At 46.0% G+C, this 19,080-nt stretch overlaps 5 protein-coding genes across 6 annotated transcripts; 3 read left to right on the forward strand and 2 right to left on the reverse strand.

Annotated features, from left to right (window-relative positions):
* Window positions 1–697: 697 nt before the first annotated feature.
* Window positions 698–4,770, forward strand: LOC6609736 (polycomb protein Pcl). The gene is made up of 4 exons (XM_002034357.2): window positions 698–2,182; window positions 2,242–2,414; window positions 2,470–3,541; window positions 3,608–4,770. Exons 1-4 carry the CDS (start codon window positions 698–700, stop codon window positions 4,001–4,003), a joined length of 3,126 nt encoding a protein of 1,041 aa, XP_002034393.1. The 3' UTR covers window positions 4,004–4,770.
* Window positions 4,771–5,620: 850 nt separating this feature from the next.
* LOC6609737 (polyadenylate-binding protein) lies at window positions 5,621–12,007 on the forward strand. Of its 2 annotated transcripts, none has more exons than XM_002034358.2 (5): window positions 5,621–5,800; window positions 6,343–6,527; window positions 8,307–9,791; window positions 9,858–10,165; window positions 10,233–12,007. In XM_002034358.2, exons 2-4 carry the CDS (start codon window positions 6,362–6,364, stop codon window positions 10,109–10,111), a joined length of 1,905 nt encoding a protein of 634 aa, XP_002034394.1. In that variant the 5' UTR covers window positions 5,621–5,800; window positions 6,343–6,361; the 3' UTR covers window positions 10,112–10,165; window positions 10,233–12,007. The 2 variants fall into 2 exon arrangements, with proteins under 2 accessions (XP_002034394.1, XP_032572777.1); XM_032716886.1 differs by lacking the exon at window positions 5,621–5,800 and adding an exon at window positions 6,179–6,271.
* A 131-nt stretch (window positions 12,008–12,138) lies between these two features.
* On the reverse strand, window positions 12,139–12,839 carry LOC6609741 (essential MCU regulator, mitochondrial). The gene has a single exon (XM_002034359.2). The coding sequence runs from the start codon at window positions 12,726–12,728 to the stop codon at window positions 12,435–12,437; it is 294 nt and encodes a 97-aa protein (XP_002034395.1). The 5' UTR covers window positions 12,729–12,839; the 3' UTR covers window positions 12,139–12,434.
* A 121-nt stretch (window positions 12,840–12,960) lies between these two features.
* LOC6609742 (ankyrin repeat domain-containing protein 13C) lies at window positions 12,961–16,234 on the reverse strand. Its single transcript, XM_002034360.2, has one exon. The coding sequence runs from the start codon at window positions 16,121–16,123 to the stop codon at window positions 14,492–14,494; it is 1,632 nt and encodes a 543-aa protein (XP_002034396.1). The 5' UTR covers window positions 16,124–16,234; the 3' UTR covers window positions 12,961–14,491.
* A 341-nt stretch (window positions 16,235–16,575) lies between these two features.
* LOC6609743 (WD and tetratricopeptide repeats protein 1) lies at window positions 16,576–19,030 on the forward strand. Its single transcript, XM_002034361.2, has 2 exons — window positions 16,576–17,460; window positions 17,527–19,030. The coding sequence occupies exons 1-2, from the start codon at window positions 16,713–16,715 to the stop codon at window positions 18,666–18,668; spliced, it is 1,890 nt and encodes a 629-aa protein (XP_002034397.1). The 5' UTR covers window positions 16,576–16,712; the 3' UTR covers window positions 18,669–19,030.
* The last annotated feature ends 50 nt before the right edge of the window (window positions 19,031–19,080 follow it).

Raw genomic sequence — 19,080 nt, forward strand, 5'->3', positions numbered from 1 at the left:
ACAGTGGGGAATAATTAAGTAAATTTATGGTATATTTTATACGTTTCAATATATTTAAAAATATAAAAATGTAAAATTGTGGTGAACAATGCCCAATGTTTCTTTATTTATTTTAATCAGTTAATTTTATTCCCATAACATAAGTTGTGGTAGATTTCGATATGAAAACGTAACGAAAAGAATAATTGTTGGATGCGGTCACACTGGTGGGCATATGTTGAAAAATGGCTGACACAAATTAATTTTCAAGTGATTTGTTTTGTGCATTTTCGCTGGTGTTAAAGATGAACTTGGGACAACGACGTTCAAAGCCGATAGCCGGATCAATTAGAGCAACATGCTAATTTAATGCACGAATCGAAACACACTTAAAGGTGCGTAAATCGGCACCCGAAACTAGAAGTGCCAGTGGTGCGTGTGGAAAAGTACGAATGAGGAAGACACAGAGAATACAAAAGGGCCCGCTCTCCAGTCCGTATGTGTAGCAAAAGTGTGCATGTATGTGTCGGCGGGCAACAACAAATTCGACGAAAAAGGCGCCAGATTAATGAGCTCGTGTTAATCAGCGGGAAACGATCGCAAAATCAATGAAAAAACGGGCCGCGAAAAGCCGGCAAATCGAACTGAGGATCCCTATTTTTCACAAAAGACTGCGCACAGGAGGAATCAACCCATCTAGCACGAACACACAGCCGCAATGATGAACAACCATTTTCACTTGCAACACGATCATCCGCCACCGAACGTGGCACATCCGTTCATGCAACAGCCGAGTACCGCCGGCCCATCAGCTCCTACGGCCACCTACGGATATTTAGCACAGCCAGCTGGCCAGCAGCCGCAGTGGATGACCACCACCTACCAGATCCTGCCGCCCAGCGTAGGACCTGCCACGGTGGCCAAGCGATACTATGCCACCACTGGGCCGCAGACCACGCATCCCACACATCCCAGCACCATCCAGATCACGAACAGTTTCGCTCAGCAATCAACGCCACCGAAGCAACAGGCGGCAACAAGCTGCAGCCCATTCAAAGCCAACAACATACGAATCATCTCGACGGCCCCAAGTGTATACAGTCGGAACAAGTCGCCGCAGGAAGCGCACTCCACATATGCGCCCGTTCAGTCCTACTACTTGCCCAGTGGCAGTAGCCAAACTGCGGGCCAAATTAACCTGCTGGCGGCCGGCGGAACTGGCAAGCAACTGCAGCCGCCGCCGCTGGTGCCTGTTACCAATTCCTCCTCACCGCCCTCCACCGTCGTGTTAGACCGCATAAATATTTGCATCAATAACCACTATACGGAGACGCCCACTTCGCTAAGTTCGTCGCTTACCACGGCCCAACAACCTTCGCCTATCATACCGGCCATCCAGCATAAGACCATCCTGCCCCTCATCGACAGCAGCACGGCGGATAGCAGCAGCTGCAGCAGCAGCTCTGTATCCAGCAGCAGTTATAGTGGCACCGCGACCACCTCAGCAGCAGTGGTGATTATTGACGAGCCCGATTCTACGACCACAACGCCACAGACACCGCCAACTACGCCGGAGGCCATGAGTTCACCCGGTAAAAGTTCGCCCTCGCCTCCGCTACTAGCCACGCAGTCGCTGCTCAAAGGCGTCAACTCAATGAAGCCAAGCTTCAAGACCGTCGAAGCAGCACCGCCAACGCCGCCAACACCTCCATCACCACCACCGCCGCCGGCACCACCAGTTGCCGCTCCCTCGCCAGCGGTCACGTATGCGCTTCAGGAGGATGTCTTCATCAAATGCAACGATGGCAGGTTTTACCTGGGCACCATTATTGACCAGACAAGCGATCAATATCTTATACGCTTTGATGACCAGTCGGAGCAATGGTGTGAACCGGATAAGCTGCGCAAGCTGGGAGGCGGTAGCTCGGTTACCGCTGGCGGAGGCGGTGCCTCCACCACGGAATCCTCGAATACCTCCCCCAGTGGACCCATGTGCGTGGCCTGCAAGCGATCGGATATCGAAGACGTGGTCGAAATTTGCGAGCGCTGCGGACGTGGCTATCATCGTGGTTGCACCGTTGAAATTGTTACCGGCAGCGGAATTTGGAGTTGCAAACGCTGTGCTAAACCCATGAAAATGCAACAGCCTGTCAGCCATAAGATCACAAAACCAGTGGGAATTTGCCGACAGTTGCCCTACCATGTAAGTATTCTACGAACCCAAGCCAGCGGATTAGATTCTTAATCCGGTTTTACCCACAGGCGGATAAGCTCAGCTGGGATGAGAAGCATCGGGTCAACGAAGAGCAGATCTACTGCTACTGCGGAAAACCGGGAAAATTCGATCACAACATGCTGCAGTGCTGCAAATGTCGGAACTGGTTCCACACCCAATGCATGCAGAACTTCAAGAAGAAGCTGCTGCGCGGCGATATGTACGTATTCAATTGCTTAACTGTAATCAAAACTGAAATGAATCTCGTTTTCTAGGTTCTTTGTGTTCTGCTGCACGGTCTGCAACAATGGCATGGAATTCGTTCGTCGTATGCAAATCGAATGGGTGGACGTGCTCCACATTGCACTATACAATCTGCGAAAGCATCAGCACCAAAAGTACCATCACCTGCTAAATGACATTTGGCCCTTCATACTCGAGCAGCGCCACCAGCTGCCTATCTGCGAGAAGTGGCGTACACTGCCCGAAACGGCACTGATGGAGCGTCTCAAGCAAACCCTTAAGGATTACTCCGATAGATTTGTCTGTGGCAGGGAGTTTAAAAGGGCTCCGGCCTTCTATGCACTGCGACACAGTGGCCCGCCACACATTCCCAAGGTATTCCTTGAGCCCCACGAGGAGCTGTCCGATGAGCTGCTCGAAAACAGATTTAAACTAATGCTCATGCCCGAAGAGCCTGACGGAGGTGCCAGCGAACTTCCGAAAAGAGCTCCCAAAGATGTGTATGAGTTTAATACAGATGAAGATGACCCAGTCGAGACCAGCGAGGACGAAATACCCATCAAACAGATCATTGAGAAGGCCAAAAAGCAGGCCGCTCAAAAGGCCGATAAGCATGAGTTGCCACTGAAGCCAGACCTCGCCGACGACAATGCCAATGATGGCGATTCCGGCAAACTACCAGCTCCCATTCCACCGCTGCTGGACGCAAACAGCAGTCGGAAGCGCAAGGCTTTCCGATTGTCCAAACGCTATGACAACAGCCGCAATCACTGTGATCTATCATCCGACGAGAACTCAAGCAGCAGTCGGGGAACCAGTTCGTTGGACCTTATCATACCACCGCCGGTCAACTTTCTGGGACGCAACAATCCCTTCCTTATGGCGACTCCCAAAAAGGCGTCGCAGGGACGAAGTATCGGTGTGGGAGCTGGAGTCGGAGTAAATGGCATCATCAACAGCATTTTCAAGCTTAAGGGCACCTCTAAGGAGCAGCCGCGCATGGTGCGCACCATTAAGCGAAGACTGAGTGCCAAAGACATTACGATAGGGCCCAATCAGGAAGTGCGCAGACGACGCACTCGCCGCCTGACCACGGCCATTGAGGTAAGAGTTTAACTGACTACAATGTAACTACAATGTTTGAGATGTTTTTTCGTTTCCACTTAATAGGTCATCAGCACCACCACCATCAATCCCATACCCAGCCACTACCTTCCTATCTATGCCAAAGATCTGCAGCCACCCGCGCCGCCAATGGGAAAGCCAACACACGGGCGCCTGTTGCGCCAGCGGCCACAGAAGCAGTCACCCAGCCAAAGCCGCCGGAACTCCACCAGCTCGACGACAACCAGCAGCAGCAGCAACGGCATTGGAGCCCCAGGACATTCCATGCTGGACTTGAAGCAGTCGGTGAACAAGTACTTTGGTGGCGCTATGAATCGCATAGATGCTGGAGAGCCCTTCGCCATTCGGGCCAAGCGGCGCATGGGAAATGGACAAGTCCAGTACCTGGTGGAGTGGGGTGGAGATACTGCGACAACGGCGATTGGATTGCTTGGAAATTGAACCCTTTGGCATACCGATTCATTATGAATTTTATATTCTTCATTTCCATTATCATTTCTTTTCGTTATTATGTATTAATGAACGCTGCCAACTACGGGCCCCTTTATTTGTTAATGTTTAAAAGTTTATTACCAACCCACTGCCAAAATAGCAAAAAAATGTTCAAAATATTGGTTCAGCATTAAAGCGATAAAATGTTAAAATGTAAAAAAAAAAACGAAAAAATGCAAAAAGCAACTGAATACAGGTTATAATTGTGCAATGGCAGTTAAGTGTTGCAGCAAAACATAAATAAATTTCCACAAAATTGGTAAAAGTGTTACAAGATTAATCTGGAAGCCTATCTAACATTCACTGCTGAATGAAAACGTATTAAATAATGTCTATTGAAATGAGAACAATTCAGTTAAGTTCAGTACTGTACTTTAGCGATACGCCCATGTATGTTTTTGAAAAATGTACATTCAAATGGGAAAACTCACAAATCATGTCATGCATACAAAAAAAAAAACAAATGATATACATACATACACACAAATTTAATAAATTGTAGGACTAGTTCAATAATTTTCACCCATAGTCTAGGCAAAACTACACAATAATGAATTAAGCCAGTACGATTTATGTTTAACTATTAAATGCTACGAAAAATCAAAATTGAGTTGAAAGCAAACCAATTCTCAAGCCAAGTAAATGCTGGCCAAACCAGATCGAAATATGTTTAATGAAGTATATAATGCCCAAATAAATGTTTCCGAAATGTCAAATCTTTTGAGATTTTACTTAGAGAACGTCAGTAGGCGCCCAAAGTGACACTTCGCTTTGAAGTTTGTCAGACACCGACGCCTCACCGCTTCATTAGGTACTCGATCGCCAGATAGGGCACATGCACAAGACGTTTAAAACGGGAAAAAGAAAAAAAAATATCCTCGGTCAGCCTTGAATGTTGTTTATTTCGTAAAAAAAAAAAACACAAAAAAAAACTTAAAAAATACTCCAAGCTCTGTAGTGCCGATTTCCAGCGAGAACGAAAAGAAGTACTCAAGAACTTCTCGGAGTGTCGACTTGCAGCCTCATCGCTTTATTCTCTGATTTAGGTGAGTTCGCACAGTGGGGAATTCCAAAGATGGGATTGTGTTTTTGATGCATACGCTAATGTTCAAGAGGTGCAGTGCCTATGAATCATTTTCTAAAATCTACGCTCCTTTTTAAAGCCTTGAACTCCACGACAAATATTTTTCGCCAGCTGGGCATGATTAAAAAGATATAAAACTGCATTCCTTATTTTGGATTGGACAAGGTATTCAAGGACATTGGCGAAAATAGCAAAACATTACCTTTTTTTTCAAGCGTTAAATAAGCAGAGTTACCAAAGAACCCCTGAAAATGCACAAGTATTTCTGGTTTCGGGAATAAGCTTAAAATAAAAATTTTCCTGTGGGTGATGGCTAGCTTTTTTGAAATATGTACATATATCCAGTTCAAAATTATGCTTTGTAATTTGTAAATTGTCTTCACGGATTTTTTAGTGACATTTCATTTGTCTGTAACCCTATGTGGCAGCACTGTGCAGAGGGATTTAATCGATACTTTGTGGGGTCATCGCTAACGAATCTCCTCTCTATGAGTCGTGTAGAGTCCGTTTACGTGAGCGGTCGTGGATTCGCTTTCAGCACACGGCTTATCACATATTTTTTGTGAAGAAAAAATATATAAAAAATAAAAAAAAATATTAAAACACAAAAACGTAACAAAAAAAATTGTAAAAAGTAGCAAAAAATCGAGCGTGTTTGAGAAGTAAGTAGATTGCAAAGCTATTGGTTTCAGTGGTGCAGTGAGTGAGAGGGCGCAACGCACGACAAAACGAATAGGGAAATTTTCCTTTCTCATCACAATTTGCTTTGTTTGCGTTCGTTCTTCGCTCAAAGATGGCGTCTATAAACGCTAGATTGTCCTCAAATCGTGGTCTAGGGACTAGTTGTCGCATATTTTCGGGAAAACCAAAGAATTCGCCAAAATTCGAGCAGTCAAACGCGTGTCTATCTTTGTGTCTGTGTGTATGTGTGGAAATTTTCCAACACGAAGAGAAAGAGAAAAGGGGAGCGCAAAGAGCAACAACAAAGCAAATGCCAACGTTGCCATGTCTACCGACTGTCACATGTACCAGTGTTGCCACCCAGACACACAGACAGAGAGACGAATAGAAAACCAAAAGCCACGCCGTTTTTTTTCTTTCTATTTCACCGCCTGCCTGGTCGAATCCATCCGGTCCGTAAAGATTAAGAAAAAACCCAAAAATAAGTGTCAAAAAAGTGGAAATTAATTGTTAAAAATTGCAGGTAGACCTGATCACCAAATATGGCTTCTCTATACGTCGGTGATCTCCCACAGGACGTCAACGAATCGGGACTTTTTGATAAGTTCTCGTCTGCTGGTCCAGTGCTGTCCATTCGTGTCTGCCGCGATGTGATTACACGTCGCTCTTTGGGTTATGCCTACGTCAACTTCCAGCAGCCAGCCGATGGTGAGTAATCCCCGCAAAAGTAGTGTAATTTTTTAGTCGTAGTACCCGCAAAAGTAGCCCCCTTCCGCGCGAAACAAAGAAAACACGTGTGCAGTTTTGCACTCGCTTACTCACACACGCACGCACACTAGCACATGTCATACAGTGGGGCTAAACGCAAGTCGAAACTGGACTTTATGGAAAGATGTCTTTCATAGGAGACCAGATAAACGGCTTCCAAGTGTTTCATAACTTGCTCCACAGTGCATTGCTTACGTTAATCTCCTCGCGCACACACACACGCACCCAATTCCCACCAGTGTGCACACACACACATGATTATATCAGTTCCAGTTATTCTGGATGGATACGTTTTGTGCGGGGGGATGATGGGGCTAAACAGCTGGCTCGTCGCACTCATCAACTGTTCGCCCAGAAATTTCCGTCTCAATTTCGCACAAAATTGAAATTATGATGGAATAATATGGTTTCATACTGCCCATACAGCTTATCGCAGCCCCGCCCATTGGTGGTTTCATTGTTTCATTGCCCGTTCTTCACGTTTTATTTGTGCGGTGTGTGTGTGTTGTTTCCAAGCGGCAAACTTGCGCGCAGGCACACGCCGACGCGCAAAAACATGTGTTAATTGTTGTTTGGACCATTTCTTTTTGGCCTTCATCTATTTTAGGTTATATTCCATTAACTGAGTTTCCGCACGTTCGCTCTTTAGTTTTCGTACTGCCTCCAACTTTTGTTTTGCTTTCACTTTCACAAATCTTCCATACCCTCCGCATTCCATCCATTAACACTTCCAAATTCTTGACATGTCAGTGAACTGCTTTTCGGCCTCTCTTTTGCCCATTAAAATCTTGTTTTTACAAAAAACGAAAACAAAACTTTCACTGCGCATAGTTGGTGCTTCTTCGATTCCCGTTGTTCGCTTACATTTGTTTATTCAATTAAGCGCACAATGGCACAAAGCTGGCGGATGGTGATGATTACGCTGCTTGTGAAAGCCTGTCGCATTCCAGCAAGTTTCTTGAACTCTGGCTATTAAGGTTAGGTTGAAAAAACATACCTGTCAAAATGATACCACCTCGTTCTAGACTAGTAACACCCTGCATGATTTTCCTTTCTCCTTTTCTTGGGGTTATAATTAGTTATGGTTAAGATACAAATCTCGCAACTCCTACCCATTGGTTGGTCAGATTTATCTCTTTTTGACACGACTAAGATTCAATGTTGCCAGAGAAACCGATGCAACTTACCATGTAGATGGTCGATCTATGCCATCCACAGAAGTAGAAGCATTACAAACACTAAATGCATCATATGATTAGACTCGAAAGATTGTGCCCTTTCTTATCTAGGCTTCTAGCAACTTCTACCCATTGGTTGGTCAGATTTAACCCATTTTGACACGACTAAGATTCACTGTTGCCAGAGAAAGCAATGCGACTTACCATGCTGATGGGTTTTGCATACCATCTGCAGAAGTAGAAGCATAACAAACACTTAATGTATCACATAATTAGACTGGAAAGGTTGTCCAATTGGATTTAGACTTCTAGCAACTCCTACCCATTGGTTGGTCACATTTAACCCTTTTTGACACGACTAAGATTCATAGTTGCCAGATAAAGGATCAGACTTGACTTACCATGCACTGCGCTGCTTTTGCTCATGGCCAGTGCAGAAGTTGAAGAGTCACATTGTTATTTAAGCCCTTTCAACTTATAATGATGATATACCCAAATAGTATCGGTAGTAACCAAATATTTTCCCAATTTTCATCCACAGCTGAGCGTGCTTTGGACACCATGAACTTTGACTTGGTTCGCAACAAGCCCATTCGCATTATGTGGTCTCAGCGTGATCCGTCTCTTCGCCGCTCCGGTGTGGGCAACGTGTTCATCAAGAACTTAGATAGGGCCATCGACAACAAGGCAATCTATGACACTTTCTCCGCCTTCGGCAACATCTTAAGCTGCAAGGTAGCCACCGATGAAAAGGGCAACTCAAAGGGCTATGGATTCGTCCACTTCGAGACCGAGGAGGCCGCAAACACGTCCATCGACAAGGTCAATGGCATGTTGCTCAACGGCAAGAAGGTCTACGTGGGTAAGTTCATCCCGCGCAAGGAGCGCGAGAAGGAGCTGGGCGAGAAGGCTAAGCTCTTTACCAATGTGTACGTGAAGAACTTCACCGAGGATTTCGACGATGAAAAACTGAAGGAATTCTTCGAGCCCTACGGCAAGATAACCAGCTACAAGGTCATGTCCAAGGAGGATGGCAAGAGCAAGGGCTTCGGATTCGTTGCATTCGAGACCACAGAGGCTGCTGAGGCGGCCGTTCAGGCTCTCAATGGCAAGGACATGGGAGAGGGCAAGTCCCTTTATGTGGCTCGTGCCCAGAAGAAGGCCGAACGCCAGCAGGAGCTGAAGCGCAAGTTCGAGGAACTGAAGCAGAAGCGTCACGAGTCTGTGTTCGGCGTTAACTTGTACGTTAAGAACCTGGACGACACAATCGATGACGATCGTCTGCGCATCGCGTTCTCTCCGTACGGCAACATCACATCGGCCAAGGTCATGACCGATGAGGAGGGTCGCTCCAAGGGATTCGGTTTCGTGTGCTTCAATGCCGCAAGCGAGGCTACCTGCGCCGTCACCGAGCTGAACGGTCGCGTCGTCGGCAGCAAGCCATTGTACGTTGCTTTGGCCCAAAGGAAGGAGGAGCGTAAGGCTCATCTCGCCTCGCAGTACATGCGTCACATGACCGGCATGCGTATGCAGCAGTTGGGACAGATCTACCAGCCCAACGCAGCCAGCGGCTTCTTTGTGCCGACCCTTCCGTCAAATCAGCGTTTCTTCGGTTCCCAGGTGGCCACCCAGATGAGAAACACACCCCGCTGGGTGCCCCAGGTGCGTCCCCCAGCAGCCATACAGGGTGTCCAGGCCGGAGCTGCCGCTGCTGGTGGCTTCCAGGGCACAGCCGGTGCGGTGCCTACTCAGTTCCGTTCGGCTGCTGCTGGCGCTCGCGGAGCTCAGCCTCAGGTGCAGGGCACACACGCTGCCGCCGCTGCGGCTAACAACATGCGCAACACTGGAGCTCGCGCCATTACTGGTCAGCAAACTGCAGCCCCCAACATGCAGATCCCCGGAGCCCAAATCGCTGGCGGTGCCCAGCAGCGTACTTCCAACTATAAGTACACCTCAAACATGCGCAATCCTCCAGTGCCACAGTTGCATCAGACCCAGCCAATTCCACAGCAATTGCAAGGAAAGAGTAAGTTTTAGATCGATTGACAATACTCACGATTTGTCACTAATGGCACCTTTGCTATTCTTGCAGATTCTGAGAAGCTCATTGCCTCGTTGCTGGCCAACGCCAAGCCGCAGGAGCAGAAACAGATCCTCGGCGAGCGTCTGTATCCGATGATTGAGCATATGCACGCCAATTTGGCTGGCAAGATCACCGGCATGTTGTTGGAGATTGAAAACTCTGAGCTCTTGCACATGATCGAGGATCAGGAGGCCCTCAAGGCCAAGGTGGAGGAGGCTGTGGCCGTGCTTCAGGTGCACCGCGTCACCGAGCCCGCCAACTAAGCTCGAACAGCTCAAGCGTATGAACATTTTACAAGAACACTTTACACCCAAAAAGTAAGTAGTATACAGATTTCCCGTAAAGTTCAATCTGTCTAAACTCGCCGCTCTTTTGTCCTTGCAGTTTTCCACTAATCTTTCAATACATGAACAACAACAATTCGCATTCACTGATGCTTTGCGCAAGGGAGGATTGCCAAGGACACACAATTAACACTGAAGAACAAAGCGAAAAATCTACGGCTTTTTCTTTTCTAATCCCAGAAACATCAACAAAAGCAATTTCAATCATTTAATTTCGAACGCATTTACGCAAGTACACGAAGCAAAAAGAAGAAAGTCACGCAATGAAATTCTGCAGTCCACTTATAAATTCTTTTTTTTTTTACATAAACATGTTAATTAAAAAAAAAACGGAAAAATGTGAAATGAAAAAATTTCGTTATTGCTTTAACTGGATCGATATTATTTTGTATGCGTATAAAGAAAACACCAGAAAACCATTGCAAAATAAACAGATTAAAGCAAAGCATACATGTAAACGGCTTCTTGCAAGTATTGAAATTGTGTTTTAAAAATTTTAAACAAGTTTCTAGTGTTACATACATATTGAGTTTTTCGTACACTTTTTCCATCCACACTTTCAAACAACAACAAACACGAAAGCGATATGTAATTTTTTTCAATTCTTTTTTCTCAAATTCAAACTTTAAGAAAGCTTTGTTTAGAAAAAGAAACGCGACAACCATACACTTTTAAAAAAGCAAAGAAAAAACAAAAAAATTGCAAAAGAGTTAAAATAAAAACGAAAAAATGTAAAGCAAACTGTGCAGAGAACAGAAGAATAGAAAGAAAGAAAGAAAAAGAAAACCGCAAGAATATGAGAGTCAAGTTTTTGCTACTTTGAGAAAAGAGAGAAAATACAGAATACCAACAGCTGAAAAAATATGTTGACAAATGAAAACAAAACATAAATCAAAAAACTACAAAAAAATGGCAAAACCTATGTAAAAACAGCAAAAAAATATAATATATATAAACACAAACACACACACACATTAAACAAACAACAACCACAACATATATGAGAAATACAAGAAACACATGAAAAACGCTAAAGCGTAAACAACTTATGAAGCATATTAATAAACAACAAGAAAGCAGACAGGATTTTTATGATTACACTATTATCCGAGAGAAGGAAAAACATGCATACATTTATAAACATTTGCGAGAACATATATGTATTTAATGAGAAGAGCTGGTAAGCCGCCTCGATTTCATTTGCGTTCCGACTTCTGTTACAAAGGAAATCGAGAGTATTACCAGTAAATGATGTTTTTACACCATACATACATAAAATGATATATTAACGCAAGCGGCGGAATGGCTTTCGCTCTGGGCAGTGAAATACATATTTTTTTATTAAACAAATCGAAAACTAAAAACAAATAAAAACCCAAGGAAAAATCATTGAAAAAATTGCAAAACACAAAACCACATGTATGCAGAAAATGCAAAATTATTTAAAAAAACAAACAAACAAAATAATGAGAGTAAAACAGAAAAAAAAACATAACCGAAACCCGAATTGGAATGTTCGTTCAAGGGAAATTGCGAGAAAAAAACTTTTACTTTTCACGAAATATACGCAAGTCAACACACTTCTATATATAGCAGATATATATATGTATCCTTATATATTAAAGAGAAATAAAACATAATTTGTATGATTAAAGAAAATAGGATTCTTGAAATTTGATTGCGCGTCTTCGAAGCAAAAGCCCAGCAATTAAAACCATTTGAAGAAATTGTAATAAACGCAGAGAGAAAGTCCTTAAAACATACCTTTGTACACCCAACAAATTTAATTACAATAAAATTCCACTTCGGCAAAAACGAGTGTTCATTTTTCAGCGGAATGTGGGTGGGATAGATTTTTATGTTTAATATCTACTTGATATTAACATACATATATGAGATGCCATATATGTATGTTTGTAGCAGGCCATTATATAATAACAGACAGGTTTTAAGCATAGTCGAATAAACTTTATTTAATTCTAGTACATTCAAGTATTTAACAAGCATAGTTAACATTTAGAAAGCGAAAATATCAATGCGGGATTTGAAGAATACACGACAATACACAAAAAATGCAAGAGCTGCGCGAATTCTTATATGTATGTAGAAAAAGGAGGCTAAAGGATGAATAAATATATGGCCGAGAGCTGGGTTCCTATGCGTGGGACAAAGACACGTAGCCAACACATTTATCCCGACTAGGAGGCACTCCCACATGGAGATTGTCAAGTGACCGGATTGCTTAATCCTCGTCGTCGTCGTCATCCGCGGGCACGAACAGATCGTTCTCCTCCAGAAAGTTGGCCACGTTCTTGCTGATGGTGGCGCCCACGAAGAGTCCCGGTATGACGGCACAGAAGATGGCCAGCAGGCCGAAGGGCATCTCCTCGGGCTTGGGTTTGATGGCTCCACTGCGGAAGTACACGCTGGACATGTGGCGCTGCAGGATCCTTAGGTTATGGGGGTGTTCCGCCACCCGGCGCGAGACGCGCTGCAGGGCAAGGCTTATGGGAAGTGCCAGGCGTGGGACAATCATCTTGGTAGGCTTCAATTATCGCTTATTTCGTTTCAGAGACGAAATTTTGTTACAATTTGTGGGTATTTTGTGATTCAAGCAGCTGATTCAGCCAGTTGTAGTGTTGAAAAGCGCCCGCAGTCGGCAGCACACCCCCGCTGGGCAGTGTAGTGTAACGACCAAGAACGCGCGCCCACATTCAATTTCAAATCCCAACGACTCCCGTTTGTTTATAAATAAAACACACATTCTCTTGGGTTTGCACATTTACAGTTTGTGTATATAATTATTTTTTAGAGCGTATACAATTGCTCGGTTTAATTACAGTTAGGGTGGCCACGTATAAATATAAATGTTTCAATAAATTGCCCTTACCTAGTAAAATATACTGATTTTTGCTTACATCAGAATTCTTGTGAATATGTGTTTTGATCTAGGATTACGGTTTAAAAACAATTTCATTTGATTATCGCCTTGATTTGACCTAAGTGGATTGGATTTCTATAAACGAAATAAAAAATGGTGTCCGAAGAAAAGCAAGCAATGGCAGTTATACATACATAAATATAAATACATGTGGTGTTTAGTCATATTTTGTTTTAAAAAGGGCAAAATCACAGCAAAGCAATGCGAACCGAAACTAATTCCGGCGCTAGCTGCTTTTGTTGATTAACAAATACAAAGCAAGTACAGACGCTCTTTGCAGTATAAATAATTGGCTAGAATGGAACTAAATAAATACTTGGGTACATGCGTATGTATAAATATTTATTAATAATTGATTTGTGGAGCTGTTCTCAGTTTTGCGCACTTCTAAATACTTGAGACTATTGCGAGGAAAGGCGATTGGAAATGGTTTTGCGATCGATTCTCTAGTACACATATCCTAAGTAGAAAAAGAACGCTCTTCAAGCGGTTATGTGGACTCTTTTTTTCGAAAAAGCTGTCTCCTTTCCCAGTTGACCTTAAAACTAGATATGAAATTGCACTAAACACGGAAAGGGGATATGGACATAAAATGATGAACGTTTTGCGAAACGATCGGATATTGGACAACATCTAATCACTTACAAACTAAAAACTTAGCCAATTGCTGCTGTCAACGTGGCTATCAGCCAGCAATTCTGCAGATTGGACATTTAGTTTTACCTTCGCAGCGCCGCGATTATCGGCAGATACGAAAGGCAATTTGGGAAAGAGAACTTTCTGGATTCTTCGCAAGTGGAGCAGCTGTTTTGGGACCGCACCCCACCAAATAGGGTTGCAATCTGAAAACATAATTTGAAGTTGAAGTGATTCATTCACTCGGGCTGTGAAAAATGACGAGCCTGTGCTTAATAATTACTACTAAGTAATGACCCGCCTTGCGGAGGCGATTAAAAACAAATACAGTACATAACAAAACGTAAATGTAAAATTGCAATTTTCAGAGCGTCTAATTTGGATTTGGACAGCGAGAATATGGGATTCCATCCTAATATTGAAAATTGCAATTTTGTTTGTGGGTTTTTTCCTCTTAAGCATACATACATAACCAAGCCGCCCGCGTTCGAGCTGTATCCTCCGACTTTTGCTGGAGTGATCACAAAACGCGACATGAAATGTGTGGGACAGGCGGACGGGCAGGATGAGAGGCGTGTGTCGCGGTAGACGCCTCATCAATCGAACTCCGCAATGGAGGGCGAGGACGCATTGCGATTCAAGTCGACACGAACGCCAGTCGCTGCTCCGGTCGCTCCGCCGGTTGGTGCTTTGGCCTTTGGCGCGGCTTCTCCGTCGCCTGGTCATAAGTCCTGAAAGCGACGCACATCCTCCCAGTAGTGCGATGGCACCTCGAACATCTTGGCGGGGATGTTGTCGCGGAACTCGAATTTTTGGAACGTCACCTTGGCGGTCACCGTGTGCAGTACGGGTATCTCAATCTTCACGGGAAAGCCCGTCGGTAGCTTCAGCGTGACGAATTCGCGCAGCTTGTTGATGTGTTTTAGGGGTGCCACGACTTCCAGAACGTCCAGCAGCATGTCCACGCTAAGTGGAAAGTCCTTGCTCATGGCTACCGTTGCTCGCAGCGTCTTGTTGGATTGCTTGTGCACGGGTGTCCGGCCCAGTTGCGGGCACTTACCGACCTCCGCATCGAGATACTGACGCCAGGTGACTGTGGGAGGCGGCGGGGCCTGCAGCGAGCTGCGACGCGGCAGCTCCGGCAGTGAGATGCCATTTGGAGCCGTTGGTGTGTTGGTCTCTGGCGGCGTGGCCGTGTGCTGGCTGCCTAGGCTGGAGCGACGCGTATCCGGCTGCTGGCTGCCACCCTTGGTAATAGTCTCGACAATGGCGCGGTTCTTTTGTAGATCCTCGTGTGACAGGTGTTCCCGCCTCTTACGCTGCTTCAGGATTAAACCCTGGATGGTGTAGATTTCGCACTGGTATTGGCCCCCAATGAGCTCCTTGCGATTGGCGCGGAATATCCAGCCGCGTTGCGCCCGTGCGAATTGTATCGTCTTGGTGGACATCTGGGTCGCCAGTATATCGGTCGACATGAGCACATCCACCTCATCCTCCATGTCTGATTCCTCGTATCGCAGCCGCTGAAAGCACTCCTGCTCATTGTCCAACAGAACCAGTGATTCCCTTGCCGGCGCCTCACCTCTAAACAAGAACGATATGTCCCCTCGCTCCCAACGCATATCATTGAAGTCCACCAGTGTGGTGTCCAAACGAATGGAGGCGCCCGACTTGTAAAGCCGGCAGATGTCCGAGGGCAGGATGCGGGATACCAGTGGCAGCCAGGATTGAAAATCCCACTTGAATTCCATGTAGAAGTCCTGCATCTGGCGCAGCGCGTTGACCAGCTTCTCCCGCCGACTCTCCATGTGTTCGCGGGACTGCAGCTTTAGCATTCGCAGCACCTGGGTGATTGTCTGGCGGTCTCCGTAGCTAATGGCCTCGGACAGCGGGGACCAGCCCTCATTGTTCTTGATCTTTACGGGGGCGTTTTGGGCCAGAAGCAAACGGACAGCGTGCTTTCTGCCCAGCATTACGGCCAGATGGAGTGGCGTATTGCCGTGCTTATCCTTTCGACCCACTTCGTCTTGGGCCGTGCTCAAGAGAAGTCGTCGCTGCAGCGACTTGATGTCGTCCTCGAAAACACTCCGGTGCATAGGATAGTCCAGGGCATCGGATGTTGTCTTCACAGTGGGCAGTGGCGATGTTGCCTTTGCTGTGGGCGTGACGGCGACCGTTGGGCTCGTTTTGTTAGGCGGGTGCTCCGCTGGGGAATCACCGTCACCATCGCCGTCGCCATCCTCGCCCTCACCGGCCGATTGGTACTCATCCGAATCCTCGCTCGACGTGGACTTGGCGTCCGCCGTCGCCTGCTGCTTGTGCTTGTCGCACTCGTCCTCTTTTTCGTTGGACATGTCTTAGCTTTTCAGTCAACGTCGCGTCTTCCGTGGAATTAAATAAATCAATTCGATTTTTTTAGTTTACCTGGCAATGTTACCAGATGGTAAAACTGTTATAATCCCTCAAATGTTCCACCATTTTCCAGCCCTAAAAAACCGTCGACTAGAGCGGAACTTGCAATTGGTTAAAATTTTTTTTACTATACGTTTTACCCATTTATTTGTTATTTTTCCTAAAAGCAAAACATCAATGCAAGTTGTCAAGTGTTGAGTTTAGGAGGTTTTTCAAATGAATTTACGTCTGCCTTCGTAGGCGGCTTAAGTCAGTTGAGTGCTAGACTCTACTTAATCTTTCACTTCTCGTGTGTTTTAGAAAAAATAAATACATTTTCCATAACTGAAATTTGGTTCTTCGATCCCGTTACGGCGAAACGCGCTGGCCTGGCAACGCCGCGCACAGGTGTCAACAACAGCAAGGTTGTAGACGGAAGGGGTGGCGAAGCGGGGCAGGGGCACTAAGCGAATGCAAAATGAATTAAACGGAGAACGAGACGAAAACAAACGGAAACAAGTGTCATAATCCTATCCAAAGCAGTCGGAGATAATGTCGAGCGATGAACTGTATCGCGTAAAGTACTCTAGTTCGCGCTATCAGCGCCAGCACACGCCCTTGAACGCCAGCTCCTTGCACTGGCAGCGCCAGCAATACGGTCATGAGCTGGACGAGATGCTCCGGCGACGTCTGCTGGCATCGCCGGCCTACGTGGACAGGTTGGAGCAGGAGGCAGTGCTCGTCGGTCATGAGGGATGCGTCAACTGCCTGGAGTGGACCACTGATGGTATGTGGCTGGCCTCCGGATCCGACGACTATCGTGTGATGATCTGGGATCCGTTCCGAAAGAAGCTTGTTCATGTCATCAGGACCAAGCATCTGGGCAACGTGTTCTCTGTGAAATTTCTGCCCAAGACCAACAACAGCATTGTGGCTACGTGTGCAGCGGATAAGTTCATCTACGTCTACGACATCAACGACCCGAACGAGACCCTTTTTTCTTGTATATGCCATTATTCGCGGGCGAAGCGCTTGGCCACCGCCCAGGACTCGCCGCACGTCTTCTGGTCGGCGGGAGAGGACGGCTGCATACTGCAGCTGGATATACGGGAGCCACATCGCTGCCGTCCCGAGGAAGGTATTGGTGTCAGGCTCTTGAACCTGCACGATCAGGTGGAGAACACAGAGGCCAAATGTCTGGCCATAAATCCCAGAAGGACGGAATACCTGGCCGTGGGCACCAACGATCCCTTTGCCCGGGTGTACGATCGCCGCAAGCTGCCCTCCACCGACGGCAATGGTGGGTATTTGAATTTGTAGGCTCTGCAGCTCATACATATGCATATTGAACCCTTATCCTTTTAAGGTCTCTCTGCCTGCGTGGCGTACTATGCTCCCGGACAGATCGTGAAAAACGTCAGTCGGAACATTGTCCACGAGCCACGGGGAATCACTTATCTTACGTTCAATGGCAATGGCACAGAGCTTCTGGTCAACATCGGTTGCGAGCACGTCTACCGCTTCGATCTGAATCACGGTGAGCCTCCGGTTTTCTACGATCTGCCCGCCTTCACATCAACACTCGTTCATGAGGAGGAGCCGGTGAAGATGCCACACAGAAGAAGTCGTTCGCTGCCAACCGAAATAGAGGTGCATAAGAAGGAGGGCAATAACTTTCTTGAGAATGGCAAACTTGTGGATGCAATTGATGCGTACTCAGCGGCTTTGGCGAAATATCCACAAGGAGAGGTCCTCTATCTGAACAGAGCGACGGCTCTAATACGACGCGGCTGGTTTGGTGACATATATGCGGCACTTAGGGATTGTCATGAGGCCCTGCGTCTGGATCCCAGTTATGTGAAGGCCCACTTTCGGCTGGCCAGGGCATTGCTTGAGCTGCATCGACCCCAGGATGCGGATCAGTGCTTGCAGGCACTCATTCAGCGTTTCCCCAACTTCGCAAACAATCACGGCGTGCTCATGCTGAACAAGGACATCAAGGAGAATCGACGACAGACACAGAGTCCCGATGCACCCGAGCCACAGCCAGTGGAAATGGATGATGGCTTACACTACATGCGTCTGAAGGACGCCGAATATGATCTCCGTTCCACGGCGCGCGACTATATGCAACGCTATGTGGGCCACTGCAACATCACGACGGACATAAAGGAGGCCAACTATTTGGGCAGCCAGGGCGAGTTCATAGCCGCTGGTTCGGATGACGGCAACATGTACATTTGGGAGGGAGACACGGGCAAGATACGCGCCGTTTATCGGGCGGACAGTGCCATCGTGAACTGCGTGCAACCGCATCCGAGCATTTGCATGCTGGCCACCAGTGGCATTGACCATAGCATTAAGATCTGGTCGCCGTGCGCCGCCAGCGCCGAGGAGCGACCGAATCTCGTGGCGGATGTGACGCGCTTCGTTGAGGACAACCAGGAGAAGATGCGCCTCGATCCATTCGAACTGCACACGCGCAATGCGTACTGTTTCAATAATTAGGAACTGTGGCTTATTGTGCATATTGATCTATATTGGCTGCATGCATGTACAGCAGCAGGCGAGATCCAATCGGCAATATATCAAATATTAGTGTAATTTAAGCTAAGCAAACATATTTTTGTTAATTTGTAAACGAATTACTGTATACAAAGTACGAAGCTTGTGAAGGATGTTATGAAAGACTACTAAAATAAATGCAGAGACATGCAAATCGACCTGTTTTCGAATCGTAATTTAATGAAAAGCTCAGGATGGTTTGCATTTGTTTTTTTTTTTTTTTGTTTTTTGTATTAATTATTCTGTTTATTTACCGTAGTTTCTTTAAATCTATGCTCACATGTATACATATACATACATATAAATATTTTACTTTATGTAATAATATTCAAGTATAGTTTTTACTCAAGTTGTA

The sequence above is a fragment of the Drosophila sechellia genome, chromosome 2R (assembly GCF_004382195.2).
Source record: "Drosophila sechellia strain sech25 chromosome 2R, ASM438219v1, whole genome shotgun sequence".
NCBI classification, from domain to species: Eukaryota; Metazoa; Arthropoda; class Insecta; order Diptera; family Drosophilidae; genus Drosophila; species Drosophila sechellia.

What these genes read in the sequence shown, in the direction of transcription:
- LOC6609737 (XM_002034358.2), top strand. Translation starts at nt 6,362, where the DNA reads ATGGCTTCTCTATACGTCGGTGATCTCCCACAGGACGTCAACGAATCG. An exon ending in CTTCCAGCAGCCAGCCGATG is followed by an intron (nt 6,528 to 8,306) that starts GTGAGTAATCCC and finishes TTTCATCCACAG; the next exon opens with CTGAGCGTGCTTTGGACACC. An exon ending in ACAGCAATTGCAAGGAAAGA is followed by an intron (nt 9,792 to 9,857) that starts GTAAGTTTTAGA and finishes CTATTCTTGCAG; the next exon opens with ATTCTGAGAAGCTCATTGCC.
- LOC6609742 (XM_002034360.2), bottom strand. Translation starts at nt 16,123, where the DNA reads ATGTCCAACGAAAAAGAGGACGAGTGCGACAAGCACAAGCAGCAGGCG.
- LOC6609736 (XM_002034357.2), top strand. Translation starts at nt 698, where the DNA reads ATGATGAACAACCATTTTCACTTGCAACACGATCATCCGCCACCGAAC. An exon ending in GCCGACAGTTGCCCTACCAT is followed by an intron (nt 2,183 to 2,241) that starts GTAAGTATTCTA and finishes TTTTACCCACAG; the next exon opens with GCGGATAAGCTCAGCTGGGA. An exon ending in AAGCTGCTGCGCGGCGATAT is followed by an intron (nt 2,415 to 2,469) that starts GTACGTATTCAA and finishes CTCGTTTTCTAG; the next exon opens with GTTCTTTGTGTTCTGCTGCA.
- LOC6609743 (XM_002034361.2), top strand. Translation starts at nt 16,713, where the DNA reads ATGTCGAGCGATGAACTGTATCGCGTAAAGTACTCTAGTTCGCGCTAT. An exon ending in GCCCTCCACCGACGGCAATG is followed by an intron (nt 17,461 to 17,526) that starts GTGGGTATTTGA and finishes TATCCTTTTAAG; the next exon opens with GTCTCTCTGCCTGCGTGGCG.
- LOC6609741 (XM_002034359.2), bottom strand. Translation starts at nt 12,728, where the DNA reads ATGATTGTCCCACGCCTGGCACTTCCCATAAGCCTTGCCCTGCAGCGC.